Below are 18,053 nucleotides of genomic sequence, written 5' to 3'. Positions count from 1 at the left end.
GGATTGGCTTCTGCTTCTGTTCATGGATTTGCCCAGAAAGGAGTACCTATTGATATCTGGGGGACCTCAGTTCATTCACACAATCGTATTTATTGAGCGTTTACTGTGTGCAGAGCACTGTAATAATAATAATAATAATGGCATTTGTTAAGCACTTACTATGTGCGAAGCACTGGGGAGGATACAAGGTGATCACATCCCACCTGGGGCTCACAGTCTTAATCCCCATTTTACAGATGAGGTAACGGAGGCTTAGAGAAGTTAAGTGACTTGTCTTAAGTGCTTGGGAAATACAGTTCACAATAAAGAGAGACAATCCCTGCCCAGCCCAGGCTTACAGTCTAGAGAAGGGGGAAGACAGATATCAAAACAAGTACAAGCAGTGCATAGTAAGAGAGACCCAAGGCTTTCCATCTGCAGGAGATAACTGACGGGTACCCTTAGTACAGTGCCTCGCTCTCACAATAAGCACTCAGTCAAAAGCATTGAATAATTGATTGCCCCGTCTCCTTACCCTAGGGCTAATAGAATAGAGAAGAACAGGAGCCTTTATGTTTATATATTTGGTATTGCAGGTCCTTGTAGGTTCTCAAATGTTAAATGATGACTTGAAAATATAAGTTTGCAGCTCTGGAATTTAAATCTTCATAAGGGCTGTCTTCATTCCCCGGAACTAATGAATGTAAAATTATTTTTTTTTTTTAGTGTGGTCAAGAAAGTGGCTCAGTACATGGCTGATGTACTAGAGGACAGTAAAGATAAAGTTCAGGAAAACCTGTTGGCCAATGGAGGTAAAGTACTGATATATTGTTACTTTGTGTATTTCACAAATTCTTGTTAGGTTTTAAATTGGGAGCTCAAACTGCAAAAGCTGATGCTACTTTTTGAAGTATAACGAGGACTTACATAGATCAAGCGCAAAAGTTTGCTTGTAGAACCAATGTGGCTGGGACCTATTGTTTATCTCATGGAAGTCCTTAAATTGGAGGAGCCTGGTTTTCAGTGGTTAAACATAATTCAAGTGTTCAAAATCACCTAAGTTCTCCTACAGTGAAAGAGCTCCATTCATGCAAAATGCAGGGCTGAAGAAAACTCATATTATCATGAGTTACTCAGACATGTTGTATCCAAATAGGCTCCTGTTTTTGGATGATTATTCCCTAATTCCCAATCTGTGTTCTAGCCAAAATGCATATTGAAGTTTTATAGCAGACCTGAGTGTTATCTCAATTATGAAATTTTAATGATGCCATTAAAGTGGAGTCGTGAGGGATATTTTGGTAACCGCAGTAACTTTCATGGCACTTTTCAACATGAGACTTGTCGTATTGAATTTTAAAAAATAAATACAATGAATTCCTTCCTTTCAGTTGACTTGGTCACGTATATCACAAGATTCCAATGGGATATGGCCAAATATCCCATCAAGCAGTCCCTGAAAAATATTTCTGAAATAATTGGAAAGGTAAGATAAAACCTGTCTGTGTTCAGTTCATATTTCACTCTGCTACCTGAATTATTTTTTAAACTGTCATACTGTACATCTCCCCACTTGTCAAAAATCTCCAGTGGTTGCCCATTCATTCATTCAGTTGTATTTTTAAGTGTTCCCTGTGTGCAGAGCACTGTACTAAGTGCTTGGGAAAGTACAGTACCGCAATGAAGAGTGACAGTACCTGCCCACAGTGAGCTCACATTCGAGAAACAGCGTGGCTCAGTGGAAAGAGCACGGGCTTTGGAGTCAGAGGTCATGGGTTCAAATCCTGGCTCCGCCAATTGTCAGCTGTGTGACTTTGGGCAAGTCACTTAACTTCTCTGGGCCCCAGTTACCTCATCTGTAAAATGGGGATTAAGACTGTGAGCCCCCCTGTGGGACAACCTCATCACCTTATAACTTCCCTGGCGCTTAGAACAGTGCTTTGCACATAGTAAGTGCTTAATAAATGCCATTATTATTATTATTCTTCTCTGCACCAAGCAGAAACTTAGGCACTCAGTAGCTCTCTCCCATCTACTCTCTTTTTCCACTACACCCCAGCTGACAAACCTCATTCCTCTCAAGCTACACCTACTTACTGAGCTTGATTCTTTTCACTCCTATTATCTACTTCTTGCTCACACCCTTCTCCCAGTTTAGAACTTCCTCCCGTTTAGTATTGGACAGACCACAGTTCTCCCCATCTTCAAAACCTTGTTTTCTCCAAAAATCCTTCCCCATTCATCTCCCCAGCTTCTCTCTCATGCCATGCCAACTAGGAACTTAAATTCCTCCAAACCCCATGCCACTTGTGTAAATATATTCTTTGCTCTGTTACCACCTAATCTAGTCATCTCCCCTGCTAGATTGCCAACTCCTTCAGGTCGAGGATCTTATCTATGTATTCTGTTGTACTAATTGTGGTATTTAAGCACTTACTATGTTCCACGGACTGGGGTAGACAAGGTATTTGCTAATTATAAGAATAATAATGGTATTTAAGCATTTACTTTGTGCCAGACACTGTACTAAGAGCTGGAGTGAATACAAGCAAATTGGGTTGAGCATAGTCCTTGTCCCACATGGGGCTCACAGTCTCAAACATAATTTTACAGATGAATGAAGTCACTGAGACATAGAGAAGTGAAATGACTTGCCCATAATCACACAGCAGATAAGTAGGGGAGCTGGGATTAGAACCCATGACCTTCCAACTCCCAGGCCTATGTTCTATCCACTACACCTTGCTACTTCTCTGATCAGATACAGCTCTGACCTATATGGGCCTCAACAGTCTAAGTTGGAGAGGAAATCATTCATTCATTCATTCAATTGTATTTATTGAGCGCTTACTGTTTGCAGAGCACTGTACTAAGCGCTTGGGAAGTACAAGTTGGCAACATATAGAGACGGTCCCTACCCAGCAGCGGGCTCACAGTCTAGAAGAGGGAGACAGAGAACAAAACAAAACATATTAACAAAATAAAATAAATAGAATAAATATGTACAAATAAAATAGAGTAAAAAATACGTACAAACATATGTAGATATATACAGGTGCTGTGGGGAGGGGAAGGAGGTAAGGAGGGGGGATGGGGAGGGGGAGGAGGGAGAGAGGAAGGAGGGGGCTCAGTCTGGGAAGGCCTCCTGGAGGAGGTGAGCTCTCAGTAGGGCTTTGAAGGGAGGAAGAGAGCTAGCTTGGCAGATGTGCGGAGGGAGGGCATTCCAGGCCAGGGGGAGGACGTGGGCTGGGGGTTAACGGCGGGACAGGTGAGAACAAGGCCCAGTGAGGAGATTAGCGGCAGAGGAGTGGAGGGTGCGGGCCGGGCTGGAGAAGGAGAGAGGGGAGGTGAGGTAGGAGGGGGCGAGGTGATGGACAGCCTTGAAGCCCAGGGTGAGGAGTTTTTGCCTGATGCATAGGTTGATTGGTAGCCACTGGACATTTTTGAGGAGGGGAGTAACATGCCCAGAGCGTTTCTACACAAAGAAGATCCGGGCAGCAGCATGAAGTATGGAATGAAGTGGGGAGAGACAGGAGGATGGGAGATCGGAAGGGAGGCTGATGCAGTAATCGAGTCGGGATAGGATGAGAGATTGAACGAGCAGGGTAGCGGTTTGGATGGAGAGGAAAGGGCGGATCTTGGCAATGTTGCGGAAGTGAGACCGGCAGGTTTTGGTGACGGCTTGGATGTGAGGGGTGAACAAGAGAGCGGAGTTGAGGATGACACCAAGGTTGCGGGCTTGTGAGACGGGAAGGATGGTAGTGCCGTCAACAGTGATGGGAAAGTCAGGGAGAGGGCAGGGTTTGGGAGGGAAGATAAGGAGTTCAGTCTTGGACATGTTGAGTTTTAGATGGCGGGCAGACATCCAGATGGAGATGTCCTGAAGGCCGGAGGAGATGCGAGCCTGGAGGGAGGGAGAGAGAGCAGGGGCAGAGATGTAGATTTGGGTGTCATCAGCGTAGAGATGATAGTTGAAGCCGTGGGAGCGAATGAGGTCACCAAGGGAGTGAGTGTAGATCGAGAACGGAAGGGGACCAAGAACTGACCCTTGAGGAACCTCCCACAGTAAGGAGATGGAAGGGGGAGGAGGAACCCGCAAAAGAGACTGAGAATGAACGGCCGGAGACGTAAGAGGAGAACCAGGAGAGGACTGAGTCTGTGAAGCCAAGGTCAGATAGCGTGTTGAGAAGAAGGGGGTGGTCCACAGTGTCGAAGGCAGCTGAGAGGTCGAGGAGGATTAAGAGAGAGTATGAGCCGTTGGATTTGGCAAGCAGGAGGTCATTGGTGACCTTTGAGAGGGAAGTTTCCGTGGAATGTAGGGGACGGAAGCCAGATTGGAAGGGGTCGAGGAGAGAGTTGGTGCTGAATAGGTATTTAATTGCTCCCCTTATCTTATATCTACGTCGGTGCTTAGTACAGTGCTTGGCCCATAGTAAACGCTTAATAAATACCATAATTATTTTACAAATGAGGAAACTGAGGGCCAGAGAAGTTAAGTGACTGGCCCAAGGTCACACATCAGATAAGTGCTGGAGTGAGGATTAGAACCCAGATCCTCTGGTTCCCAGGTCCATGTTCTTTCTGTTAGGCCACACTGCCTCCCAAGCACTCAGTACAGTACAGTCCTCTGCACACAGTAGACCCTCATAAATGACCGTCTCTATTTGGGTAGGGACCGTCTCTGTATGTTGCCAACTTGTGCTTCCCAAGCGCTTAGTAAAGTGCTCTGCACGCAGTAAGCGCTCAATAAATACGATTGAATGAATGAATAAATGTCGTTGATTGATTGAGAAAGAGTGGCTAGAGAAATAGGAGGAAAGCCAGGAGAGGAGTGTGTCAGTAAAACTGTCAGTGTTTCCAGAAGACTACATTGGTCGATCGTGTCAAAAGCAGCTGATGGGTCAAGGAGGACTAATAATAATAATAATAATAATAATTATGGTATTTAAGTGCTTGCTATGTGCCAGGCACTGTACTAAGCGCTGGGGGGAGTACAAGCAAATCAGGTTGGACACAGTCCCTATCCCACATTGGGCTCACAGTCTTAATCCCTATTTTACAGGTGATGTAACTGAGGCACAGAGAAGTGAAGTGACTTGCCCGGGGTCCCATAGCAGACAAATGACCCGACTCTCAGACTTGTGCTTTCTCCACTACATCATACTGCTTCCTAGGGTCTCTTAGATTTGGCCAAGAGGCAATCATTATGACCTTGGAGAGAGCAGTCTCAGTGGCGTGAAAAGAGTGGAAAATAGATTGAAGACAGGAGTTAGAGGAGAGAAAGCGGGGGCAGTCGTGGATATAACTTGTTGAGGAGTTTGAACAGGACGGGGATGGAGAGATAATGGAGGGTGCAGAGGGATCCAGAGAAGGCAGCAATTTAGTTACGTTTAAAAGGAGACAAAAATATGTGGCTCACAACTCACAGTAAAAAAATAGGTTAGAGTGTTAATCATCAATCGTATTTATTGAGCGCTTACTATGTGCAGAGCACTGTACTAAGCGCTTGGGAAGTACAAGTTGGCAACATATAGAGACAGTCCCTACCCAACAGTGGGCTCACAGTCTAAAAGAGTGGGCTCACAGTCTAAAAGGGGCTCACAGTCTAAAAGTTAATGGCAGAAAGAGTGTTTTATTCCAGGAAAGAATGTAGTCACTTTAGGCTGATAAAGCTCTGGGTACTGTTTGACAATTACTTGAAGGAATACTTTGTTTTTGCCCTTCAATTCCACTGAAACTTGCGTAGGTGCATAGGAAAACCCCATCTGTAAACTGTAAAAGACTGTCATTTGGAGTGGCAATGTTGGTCTTGACTGTTTTAGTTAGACCTAGGATTTGTCAGACATTTTAGGGGGCCGAACATTAGTGTTCTTGAAGTAAAAGGTGAGAAAGGTGTTCTTTGTTGCTAATTAAAATTTGTGTTTGAAATCGAGCCTCGTCTGTCATGAGATTAGTCTATATTTGCTACCCTGTGCAGGTCTGTCTTCCCGCTGATTAAAATGACTAAATTTACATTAGTCATTGGGCCACGATGCCATGGGATCGGTGAATCAGCTTTGGAGTGGGTCATGTTAAACAGCGGAGTGTCTGTTAGTTGTGTCTCTGATTCCATGTTGGCAGAAGAGGGATTAAAGCAGGAGAGAGGAAGACCTTCTAGACTCTCAGTGTGCTAAAACCTAGCGACCTGTTACCAAGGAAGATCATATCTCCATCTCCGAAGATCTTTCAGGTGACCTAGATGGTGGAACTGAAACACAGAGATCCTAAATGACTTGTCCAAAGTTGTGATGTCAGTGAACCAGAATCGAATCCCAAGTCTCTTGATTCTCAGTCCATCCCTCTTTCCATGTGACAACACCATGTATTTTTGTTTTTATGGTACTTAAGCACTTCTTGTAGGTCAGACATTTTTGTAAGTGCTGGGGTAGATACAAGTTAATCAGCTGGATACGGTCCTTGTCCACGTGGGGCACACAGTAAAGTAGGAGGGAGAACAGCCACTGAATCCCCATTTTGCAGTTGGGGAAACTGAGGCACAGAGAAGTTAAGTGACTGGACCAAGGTCGCACAGCAGGTTTGTTGGTAGACCGTAGCAAGTGAACTTTCCCAAAATGACTTTCGCCCCGTCATTGACATGTGTGTCCCCTTCCTCCCTCTCCCCCTCATCCCCCTCTCCATCCCCCCATCTTACCTCCTTCCCTTCCCCACAGCACTTGTATATATGTATATATGTTTGTACATATTTATTACTTTATTTATTTTACTTGTACCTATCCTATTTATTTTATTTTGTTAGTATGTTTGGTTTTGTTCTCTGTCTCCCCCTTCTAGGTACTGTGAGCCCACTGTTGGGTAGGGACTGTCTCTATATATTGCCAGCTTGTACTTCCCAAGCGCTTAGTACAGTGCTCTGCACACAGTAAGCGCTCAATAAATACGATTGATTGATTGATTGATGTGTGTAATTGTGAGGATCCAAAAGAGGTAATGTAAAGCAGAATAGTATTAGTCAATTTTGAGATGTTGTGCTAAGTGAAACAACTGCAAAATTACAAGCCAATGTTTAGTTGAGATGGATATTTGTTTAAAAGTTCACTCTATCTCCAAATAGTGAAAATTTTGGTTTTCTTTGATTCAACATTGTAAATATATTTTATAAAAATCAGCTCTTTACTCCTGTTTTTCCACTTAATTTTTAAAGGGTGTAACACAGATTGACAATGACCTGAAATCCCGAGCTTCCGCCTACAACAATCTGAAAGGCAACCTTCAAAACTTGGAAAGAAAGAATGCGTAAGACTATTACCATTTGGGATTCAAAAAAGTGAAGGCATTATTCCCAACACTGATGTCAGGGTGCTCCTGCCCAGTAAAATCAGATTTATAGGATTTGCTTTCTTGCTATAGTAGTCCCACTGGCCATTTTTGTAACTTCTCTTCGAGGAGATGTAATAATAATGATGGTATTTGTTAAGCGCTTTCTATGTGGTAGGCACTGTTCTAAGCGCTGGGGTTGATTTACAAATCCAGACATCCGACCAGCTAAAAGGATGAGGTACTGGCTCCTGCTTTATAAATATATTTGTAAAACTAATTAGGGTTAGAGTTAGGGATTTATACAGTCCCTGTAATTGTATATAAATTATATATAAATAAATATATAAAGGTATATATAAATGGTATGCAAACACCATCGTTATTATTATTATAGGCAGGAAGGAAAGATATGAGCCCACTGTTGGGTTGGGACTGTGTCTATATGTTGCCAACCTGTACTTCCCAAGCGCTTAGTACAGTGCTCTGCACACAGTAAGTGCTCAATAAATACGATTGAATGAATGAATGAATGTTCATTATCGCTTGGCCTTCATTTACTTGATGCCGTTCACAGCTGGTTTGCTCCATGAACTAAAGAGTTGTCTGCCCAAGGTATAAGTTGTTACGTTCTAGATAGATAGTCAGTTTTGTAGTAGTGCAGAAGAAACTGGGAAGCCTTCAGTACTTAAATTGTATAGCATTTCAGTATTGGAAAATAACTGCTTACTCAGTGAGAACAAAGCGAGTTGATAAGCAGTTAGAAAAAGGGGCTGATCATTACGGGATTCACTGATCAAGATGACCTGATATATTAGAAGGGAAAAATATGGCATTTTGTGAGTAGATTATACAACGCTAAAAGAATGGCTAGGTCATCCGAGTAAACTAAAATCAATGGAGCAGTTTGATGAGAAGCCCCCAAGTTCTTCCTGTTTTTCCCCATTTTACTGAAATAAGGGATTACTTTCAAATTTAAGTGAAGAAAGTGAAGCAAGAATATTAAAAAGTAATAAGGACAATGTTGATAGCTTCTGAAAACAGTTCATAAAATTAAACTCCGTGGGATCAAGTGGAAAGTATTTGTATGAATTTTAGTTAGCGGGGTAAATGTAAAAAAAATCACCAGAATGGCATTTATAACCAGTTATTTTCCTATTTTTTAAAGCTTATAGTGAATTACTCTAAATTTAATATCTTTTCTCTTCTCAGGGGAAGTTTACTAACTAGAAGTCTAGCCGAGATTGTAAAGAAAGACGACTTTGTTCTTGATTCGGAGTACCTCATCACATTGTTGGTGGTAGTTCCAAAGTAAGTCATCTTGACATCCAGGGTTTCACTTTAAGATTTTAGAAAAATGTAAAAATTCCCTACATTACTCTAAGGGAAGAGCATATGATGAAAACTAAATAAAAAATGGGGGAACTGTTGCACATGACTACTGCATGAACATTATATCTGGCAGTGATGAATTTAATTGATGATACAGTCGATCAAATGTAGTGCAACCTCAAAATCTGGGCATTTACAGCCAGGGCATAAAAAGTAGATGGTGTGGCTTTGCCACAATATAAAAATCATAGAATACTGCATATTGTATTGACCACTATATCTTAAGAAAGACATAATGGAGCTGAACAAAGTACAGAAAAGAGGAACTAGAGTTTTGGGGCTTTTGGTGGGGTTGGAAAAGTTCACGTATGAAGATTAACTAAAGATGTTCACCCTTTTTTCAATGGTATTTAAGTACTTTGTGCAAAGCATTGTTGTAAGCACTGGTGTAGATAGAGGTTTATCAGGTTGGACATAGTCCCTGTCTAACAGTCTAAATAGGATGGAGAACAAGTATGAATCCCCATTTTGCAGCTGAGGAAACTGAGGCACAGATAAATTAAGGGAATTGGTGGAGCTGGGATTAGAACCCAGGTCCTCTGGCTCCCAGGTCTGTGCATTATCCACTAGGCCTTGCTGCTTCCCAATCCATTGTTTCAATCCAGAAAGAGGAAAGCTGAAGGGAGACCTGTTTGAAGCCTTTAAAATAATAAAGGGGTGGACAGGCTGAAACTGAATTGCTAGCCACCAGATTCCACATTCATTTATTCATTCATTGTCGTATTTATTGAGCGCTTACTGTGTGCAGAGCACTGTACTAAGCGCTTGGGAAGTACAAGTTGGCAACATATAGAGACGGTCCCTACCCGACAACGGGCTCACAGTCTAGAAGGGGGAGACAGACAGCAAAACCAAACATGTGGACAGGTGTCAAAACCATCAGAATAAATAGAATTAAAGCTACATTCCTTCATTCAATCGTATTTATTGAGCGCTTACTGTGTGCAGAGCACTACTAAGCGCTTGGGAAGTACAAGTTGGCAACATGTAGAGACGGTCCCTACCCGACAACAGGCTCACAGTCTAGAAGGGGGAAACAGACAACAAAACAAAACACGTAGACAGGTGTCAAAACTGTCAGAATAAATAGAATTAAAGCTACATTCATTCATTCAATCATATTTATTGAGTGCTTACTGTGTGCAGAGCACTGTACTAAGCGCTTGGGAAGTACAAGTTGGCAACAGATAGAGACTGTCCCTACCCGACAACGGGCTCACAGTCTAGAAGGGGGAGACAGACAACAAAACAAAACGTATGGACAGGTGTCAAAACCATCAGAATAAATAGAATTAAAGCTACATTCATTCATTCAATCGTATTTATTGAGCGCTTACTGTGTGCAGAGCACTACTAAGCGCGTGGGAAGTACAAGTTGGCAACAGAGACGGTCCCTACCCAACAATGGGCTCACAATCTAGAAGGGGGAGACAGACAACAAAACAAAACAACGTGGACAGGTGTCAAGTCGTCAGAACAAATGGAATTAAAGCCAAATGCACATGATTAACAAAATAAATAGAATAGTAAATATGTACAAGTAAAATAAATAGTTATAAATCTGTACAAACATATCTACAGGTGCTGTGGGGAGGGGAAGGAGGTAGGGCGGGGGGGAGGGGGAGAGGAAGGAAGGGGGCTCAGTGTGGGAAGGCCTCCTGGAGGAGGTGAGCTCTCAGTAGGGCTTTGAAGGGAGGATGGAAAGGATAAAGTGGCACACTCTTCTTTCCCTGGTGGTTGGTTAAACATTTGTACACAGGATATGTCTGGGGGGGAAGCAGCATAACAAAGTGGCAGAGCGCCGGTCTAAGAGCCAGGTGACTGAAAGATGGACTGAAAGCTCACTGTGGGCAGAGAACGAGTCGGTTATATTGTTGTACTCTCCCAAGCGCATAGTACAGTGCTCTGCCCACAGTTGGTGCTCAACAAGTGGCATTGACTGACTGACTGAGCTGTGCCGCCAATCTGCTGCGTGATCATGAACAACTCTCTTAATTTCTCTGTACCTCAGTTTCCTCATCTGTAAAATGGTGATAATAATACACTCAATAGGACTGAATGAACGATTGAATGAATTAATAATACCTGCAGTCTCTAATCAATCAATCAATCGTATTTATTGAGCGCTTACTGTGTGCAGAGCACTGTATTAAGCGCTTGGGAAGTACAAGTTGACAACATACAGAGACAGTCCCTACCCAACAGTGGGCTTACAGTCTAAGAGTGACTCTACCTCACAGGGTTGTTGTGAGGGCCAAAATGAACTAATTAATGTGAGAGCATGTAGGAATAAAAGCATTGTAGAAAACCAACATGGTATTATCACCCTGCATTCACCCCTTCCTCAGCCCCACAACATTATGTACATATCCCTAATTTATTTATATCAATTTCTGTCTCCCTTTCTACAGAGAAGCAGCGTGGCTTAATGGAAAGAGCACGGGCTTGGGAGTCAGAGGTCATGGGTTCTAATCCCATCTCCACCGCTTGTCAGCTGTGTGACCTTGGGCAAGTCACTTAACTTCTCTGGGCCTCAGTTACCTCATCTGTAAAATGGGGATGAAGACTGTGAGCCCCATGTGGGACAATCTGATTACCCTGAACCTACCCCAGCACTTAGAACAGTGCTTGTCACATAGTAAGCGCTTAACAAATACCAACATTATTATTGTTATTATTATTAATCTTTAATCTTGTTGTGGGCAGGGAACATATTTACCAATGCTTACACTCTCCTAAATGCTTTAAGTGCTCTGTACATAGTAAGCGCTCAATAAATATGATTGATTTGAGGCCAAAAGTATCAGTATGTTTAAGAGGGTTTGGGTAAATGGGTCTGAGGTATTCATAATGGGTTTCTAGAGGGAAAAGTTGCAGGTATTAAATCAATTAATAAATTGCAGATGGGTATAAAGCACCAGTCCCATAGTTTCTCAGAGCATCCAGTTTCCACCCCTGGAGACAGAATCCTGAGTTAGGTTGGAGCAGAATGAAATCTTTGAACACAAAGTTAGCCTACTAGATTGAGTAATAAGAAGAATAATTGTGGTATTTATTAAGTGCTTCCTATGTGACAGGCACTGTTCTAAGTGCTAGGGATACATACAAGGTAATCAGTTCGGACACAGTCCCTGCCCCATATGGGGCTCAGTCTTAGCCCCCTTTTACAAATGAGGGAACCGTAGCACAGAGAAGTAAAGTGACTTGCCCAAGGTCACCCAGCAGACATCCGGTGGAGCTGGGATTAGAACCCACTCCCTGACTCCCAAACCCATGCTCTTGCCACTAATAATAATAATAACGATGGTATTTATTAAGCACTTACTACATGAAAAGCACTGTTCTAAGTGCTGGGGAGGTTACAAGGCGATCAGGTTGTCTCACGGGGGGCTCTCGGTCTTAATCCCCATTTTACAGATGAGGGAACTGAGGCCCAGAGAAGTGAAGTGACTTGCCCAAAGTCACACAGCTGACAGTTGGCGGAGCTGGGATTTGAACCCTTGACCTCTGGCTCTTCTCTCTGAGCCACCCTGCTTCACTGGGCCATACTGCCTTCCTTGAGTACAGCGCTCAAGCCCCTTAACTGCAACCCCATCCTATTCTAGTAGGCTAATCTTGTTCCAGGATGTCATTGCCCTCAGTACAGTGCAGTGCTCCACACACGGTAAGCACTCAGGAAATAACGTTGACTGATTGACTGACTGAGAAAGGGTGACTGTAGGCCAACCAATTGCTTCCGAATGGGCAAATGCAACCGAAAGCAAAGATGCAGTAGAGGAAGTGTTTTAAGGATGCAGGAAAACTCAGTGGGGCATTGCTGCTGGAAACTGGAGTCCGTCGGGTAGTCAGAACTGCACTGTGCAAGGCAAAATCGAGCAAGGATGGGTTTTCTTCGAGAAGGAGCCGCAAGAGATTCATGAGATGGGGCAGCTTTCTAAATGGTATCCTGTTGTGGATGAACAGCGTAACAGAGGGAAGTCTCTGTGTGGGTGAGTTTCACTCCCACACTGGCTCCTCCATTCATTCATCTGTTCAATCTTATTTATTAAGCGCTTACTGTGTGCAGAGCAGTGTACTAAGCAAGCTAGTGCTTGGGAGAGTACAGAGAGTCTAGACTGTGAGCTCATTGTGGGCAGGGAATGCCTACCAACTCTGTTGTATTATACTATTCAAAGCACTCAGTGTAGTGCTGTGCAATCAATCAATCAATCGTATTTACTGAACACTTACTGTGTGCAGAGCACTGTACTAAGTGCTTGGGAAGTCCAAGTTGGCAACATATAGAGACAGTCCCTACCCAACAGTGGGCTCACAGTCTAAAAGGGGGAGACGGAGAACAAAACCAAACATACTAACAAAATAAAATAAATAGAATAGATATGTACAAGTAAAATAAATAAATGTGCACACAGTAAGCGCTCAATAAATGCCATTGATGTATCCATAGGTAAAGGCCTGTTGTCTCATCTTTGAATTAGGAGGACAGTTAATAGAGCGCTGCCATTCTCATGGACAGCACCCAGAGTAGTTTTCATTTCCTTTTTGGTGTCACTGTGCTCTGTTGGCCCATATTGAAGCTTGGGAAAGTTAAGATAAATGAAATGTAAAGGGCAAAAGTTTAGATGAGCTTCGTGCCCTGCAGAACAGAATTTACTTATTCTTGGAGATAGGGGAGGTCAGATCTTTCTGTTTTCAAATAGGAATTCACTGAGTCCATTCTAGGAAGCTAGTTGTTCACTGATTAAAAAACTTAATGAAAACTCTAGGAAGTAATTTAACAGTCTCCCCATTATCACTGTCACATGCATTCTTCTCAAAACTGCATAATTAGTGGAGACTACTTCTCTTGGCACAGATGATTCCTGGGGTGTAAATATGAGTTTTGTTCTAGTAATATGAGATTTATGACATGCTTCACTTCCTTCAGAAACTCTTATAATATGCTTCTTTTGCAACAGTGAAGTAGGATAATTGTCTCTTCCTAGGGCCATTTCCAGTCATTGAAGTTGTGACAAAATTGAAGGTTTTTTATTTTTGGTAACAAAGACTGTTTAGGATGATGATGGTGGTTGTTAACTACTTACTGTCTGTCAAGCAGTGTTCTAAATGCTGGGGAAGATACAAACTAATCAGGTTGGACACTCCCTGTCCCACATGGGGCTCACAGTCTTAATCCCCAGTTTACAGATGAGGTAACTCAGGCCCAGAGATGTGAAGTGACTCCCCAAGGTCACACAGCAGACATGCGACAGAACCGGGATTAGAACCCAGGTCCTTCTGACTCCCAAGCCAGGACTCTATCCCTTAAGCCATGAGGAGGGTTCCTTCTTGAGGATCTCTGAGAGCTGATTTGATTCAATTTTCAGAAATGTGCTTTCTACTCCTCAACATCTGCTATTTTTTCTACAGGTTAAACCACAATGACTGGGTTAAGCAGTATGAAACATTGGCGGATATGGTAGTCCCAAGATCTAGCAAGTAAGTATTACCTGTGTTTTGATACTCTTTAAAAAAAAAAAAGTAAATGTCAGATCTAACATTAGGTAACTTCAGACCCACTCAGATTTGAAATGTTTACTTGTTATTTCTCTTCTACCTTACATGGCTTCCCCTATCCCTCCTTCTTAACCACCTCCACCTCTTCTTCCCTTATTGTTCAAATAAGGAAAGATTTCTGTTTCTCTTCTGTCAAGCAAAAAATGCCTTACAGTTGACTTGAAGGCTCTCTACCCTTTGCCCACCTATCCTTTGTGTATCTTGTATCTGCTCTCTAATCTCACCATTTCCCAACTAACCATCTTTGTTCTTCCCAAACCAACCTTCTAGCCATACCTCGCTCTTGATTCTCTATGCTCGACTCTCCATCTCCCGGCTTACACTGCTTTCCTGACTTGAAGCACCCTCCTTCTCCTAAGACCACAGGTCTTCCCATGTTCAAATCCCGCTTTTTCAACAAGCTTTCCCCAATTAATTTTCCAGCATCCTACAGCCAACTTTAGCCTTTAGCCATCAATGTTATACTTGAGCACTTACTTTGGGCAGAGCGCTTTATTAAGCGCTGGGGAGAGTACAATACAAGTGAATTAGCTCCCTCTTTCTTCTTCTCGCTTTCCCTCCCTCTCCCTCCCCTCTTTTCCTCCCTCTCTGGCCCCTGTCTCTCCCTATCCCCTCTTTTCCCCTCTTTCTCGCTCTCTACCAGCCATGTCCCTGGTAAGACACGGAGCTCAGTGAGGAAGTGGACAAGCACTTGGGGTCAGCACATTCCCAAGTATACTCTGTTTTGGCCAGACTCATTTGTGGCCTAAGCAATGGCAATGTAGTACCAATACTGTAACACAGTACCCAGCACATGCTTGCCTGGTTAGTCAGTGTAGCTTTTGCCACCCCCTCACCTGTAAATTGGTTATGTGCAGGGATTGTCTTTATCTTCTCTTATATTGTACTCTCCCAAGCACTTAATACAGTGCTCTGCACACGTCAAGTGCTCAGTAAATACCACTGATGAATTGATTAGGTTAGTACTCTTTCAGTATTCCTGCTGGGCCCGTCCAACCTCTCGAAACACCCTAGGGGTTTGTTTGTGCAGTCAGAAAGCTTTTCCCCAGCAGGCATTCCCCTTCTTGGAGAGTAGTATAATTATCCTGGTCTTCTGATTCCCAGAGCTCTGCTCTTTCCACTGGGCTAACAGCAGGGCTATATATGGTACTCTTTCTTGTTAACATTCATTCATTCATTCAATCGTATGTATTGAGCGCTTACTGTGTGCAGAGCACCGTGCTAAACACTTGGGAAGTACAAGTTGGCAACATATAACAGCCAAGCTTCATGGCCCAGGGAAAGAGCACAGGCCTGGGAGTAAGAGGACCTGGGTTGGCTCTAATGCTGGCTTTGCCACTTGACTGCTGGGTGCCCTTGGACAAGTCACTTCACTTCTCTGTGCCTCTGTTCCCTCATCTGTAAAATAGGGAGCAAATCCTATGCCTTCCTACTTAGATTGAGAGCCCCTATGTGGGAGAGGGAGCATGTCCAACCTGATTAACTCGTGTCCACGCAAGCCCCTACTGTGTGCGGAGTCCTGTACTAAGCACTTTGGAATGTACAACAGAGTTGGTAGACATGTTCCAGAGTTCAAAAACATAGTTATAGATCGTTAATATTACTCCACTGAGAAATAATGAAAGATAACAGTTTTGTTTCCAGATTAGAATTCTGCATAAGGCTTCTGCAAAAGACAGTGTATTTTTCTGTCAGTACACCCAATACACTACCCACACCACCCGACTGTTCAGGGGCAGAATGATAAAATTGGTAAGATTAGCGTTCATTCATTCATTGTCATATTTATTAAGCACTGTACTAAGCACTTGGGAAAGTACAGTGCAACAAAGAGTGACACTCTGCCTACAGTGAGCTCACAATCTAGAGACGGGGAGACAGACATCAATACAAATAGTGTCAGCAATGCAAGTAACATTGCAGATATATACATAAGTGCTGTGGGGCTGGGAGAGCAGGGAAGAGGAAAGGGAAGCAAATCAGGGTGACGCAGAAGGGAATGGGAGATGAGGAAAAGTGGGGCTTAGTCTGGGAAGCCCTCTTGGAGGAGATGTGCCTTCAGTAAGGCTTTGAAGTGGAGGAGAAGGTAAATGTCTGGCAGATTTGAAGAGGGAGGGTATTCCAGGCCACAGGCAGAACGTGGGCCTGGGTCGGCGATGAGACAGGCGAGATGGAGGCACTACCTTTGAGTTGATGTTTTCGGTCCACCTTAGGTTAAAATGAGCTCTGTTTTTCCATGTATGTATTTGGTGCCTGGTTGGCATGCTTTAAACACCTTTGCCCCGTGTAGTTCCGTAGAACTGAGTTTACATTCCATTCAAAATATGGGAAAACTGTGTTCAGTATTTGGAGACTTGAACTGAATTTATGTCTTTTCCTTTCCTTTTATAGTGTTCTTTCAGAAGATCAAGATAGTTACCTTTGTAATGTCACCTTATTTAGGAAGGCAGTTGATGACTTCAGACACAAAGCCAGGGAAAACAAGTAAGACGGTTCATTCTTTACTTTCCTTAATCTGCTAAATCTATCATATACTGCATGGAAAATTCTGTTTTTCCATATTTTAGGTTTATTGTCCGTGACTTCCAGTATAATGAAGAGGAGATGAAAGCAGATAAAGAAGAGATGAACAGGCTTTCTACTGACAAGAAAAAGCAGTTTGTATGTGTGTTTCCTTCTGGAATTACTACCATTATAAAAATATGGGAACAAGTACAGTCGTTGGTATCCTTCACTTTAACAGAAAGACACAACACTTTTTGGGCTTTAATTTGGGAGGAAGGTGGTGTTTGACTTTGTTTAAATAAAGGTCTCCCTTTAAAAAAAAAAAACCCTCAGCAGATTTGGATATAAAAATGATGGTACTGTAAACTGTACATTTTCCACTGTAAAATTAACTGTTATAAATTGAATTCCCATATAGTGAAATCAGTTGATCAGTTGTATTTATTAAGGGCTTACTGTGTACAGAGCACTGTACTAGATGCTTGGGAGAGTAGAATATAACAGTTGGTAGACATGTTCTCTGTCCACAGTGACCTCTCAGTCTAGATGGGGAGACTGACATTAATATAAAGGAAAAAAAAATACTCCTAAAACTAAATATGGTTTTTACCAATTTAAACTCCAATATCTCCTTGCTTGTCTTGTCCTATGCTGTCGAGTCGTCTCTGACCCATAGCTGCCTGATGAAATATTTCAAGAAGCAATGTGGCCTAGTGGATTAGACCAACAGTCCGCTGTGTGAATTTAGGCAAGTTCATTCATTCATTGAATCGTATTTATTGAGCGCTTGAGAGAGTACAATACAACAGTAAAAGGACACGTTTCCTTCCCACAACAAGCTTACGGTATAGAGCGGCGGGGGTACAGAGCGTAACACAGATAAATGACAGTTATGTATGTAAGTGCTGTGGTTAAGCGCTTAGTACAGTGCTCTGCACACAGTAAGCGCTCAGTAAACATGATTGAATGAATGAATGTGGGGCTGGAGTTGGGGAAGAACAAAGGGAGAAAGTCAGGGTGACAGAAGGGAATGAGAGAAGAGGACAGGGGTACTTTGAACCATTCTGTTTTTAATACAGGAAGAGATTCGAGTGTACTTGATGTGGGAAACAGAGATGAAATCATGCATCAACTACTTCAGGAAACTTTTGTAAAGTGTAGGGTATTTGAAGAAAACGAGGAACTAGGGAGATTGAGGAAGAAGGCAGGATATATGTAGGAGTGAAATGTAAAGAATGGTATGAGAGGGAAGGAATCAAAAAACATTTTAACCCCAACTCCATAATAAGACTGAAGGATTAGTGAAT

At 42.8% G+C, this 18,053-nt stretch overlaps 1 protein-coding gene across 1 annotated transcript in view; it reads left to right on the top strand.

Moving 5' to 3' along the window:
* Positions 1–18,053, top strand: part of ATP6V1C1 (ATPase H+ transporting V1 subunit C1) — a 76,702-nt gene that overhangs the window by 39,323 nt on the left and 19,326 nt on the right. Inside the window, exons 4-10 of the mRNA XM_038745900.1 lie at positions 706–791; positions 1,371–1,465; positions 7,181–7,272; positions 8,506–8,604; positions 14,095–14,163; positions 16,633–16,725; positions 16,809–16,902. Coding sequence (XP_038601828.1) covers positions 706–791; positions 1,371–1,465; positions 7,181–7,272; positions 8,506–8,604; positions 14,095–14,163; positions 16,633–16,725; positions 16,809–16,902 — 628 coding nt within the window. The remainder of the gene's footprint in view (positions 1–705; positions 792–1,370; positions 1,466–7,180; positions 7,273–8,505; positions 8,605–14,094; positions 14,164–16,632; positions 16,726–16,808; positions 16,903–18,053) is intronic.

This window comes from Tachyglossus aculeatus, chromosome 4, assembly GCF_015852505.1.
Source record: "Tachyglossus aculeatus isolate mTacAcu1 chromosome 4, mTacAcu1.pri, whole genome shotgun sequence".
Classification (NCBI taxonomy): domain Eukaryota; kingdom Metazoa; phylum Chordata; class Mammalia; order Monotremata; family Tachyglossidae; genus Tachyglossus; species Tachyglossus aculeatus.
This window is presented reverse-complemented; position numbering and strand designations above follow the sequence as displayed.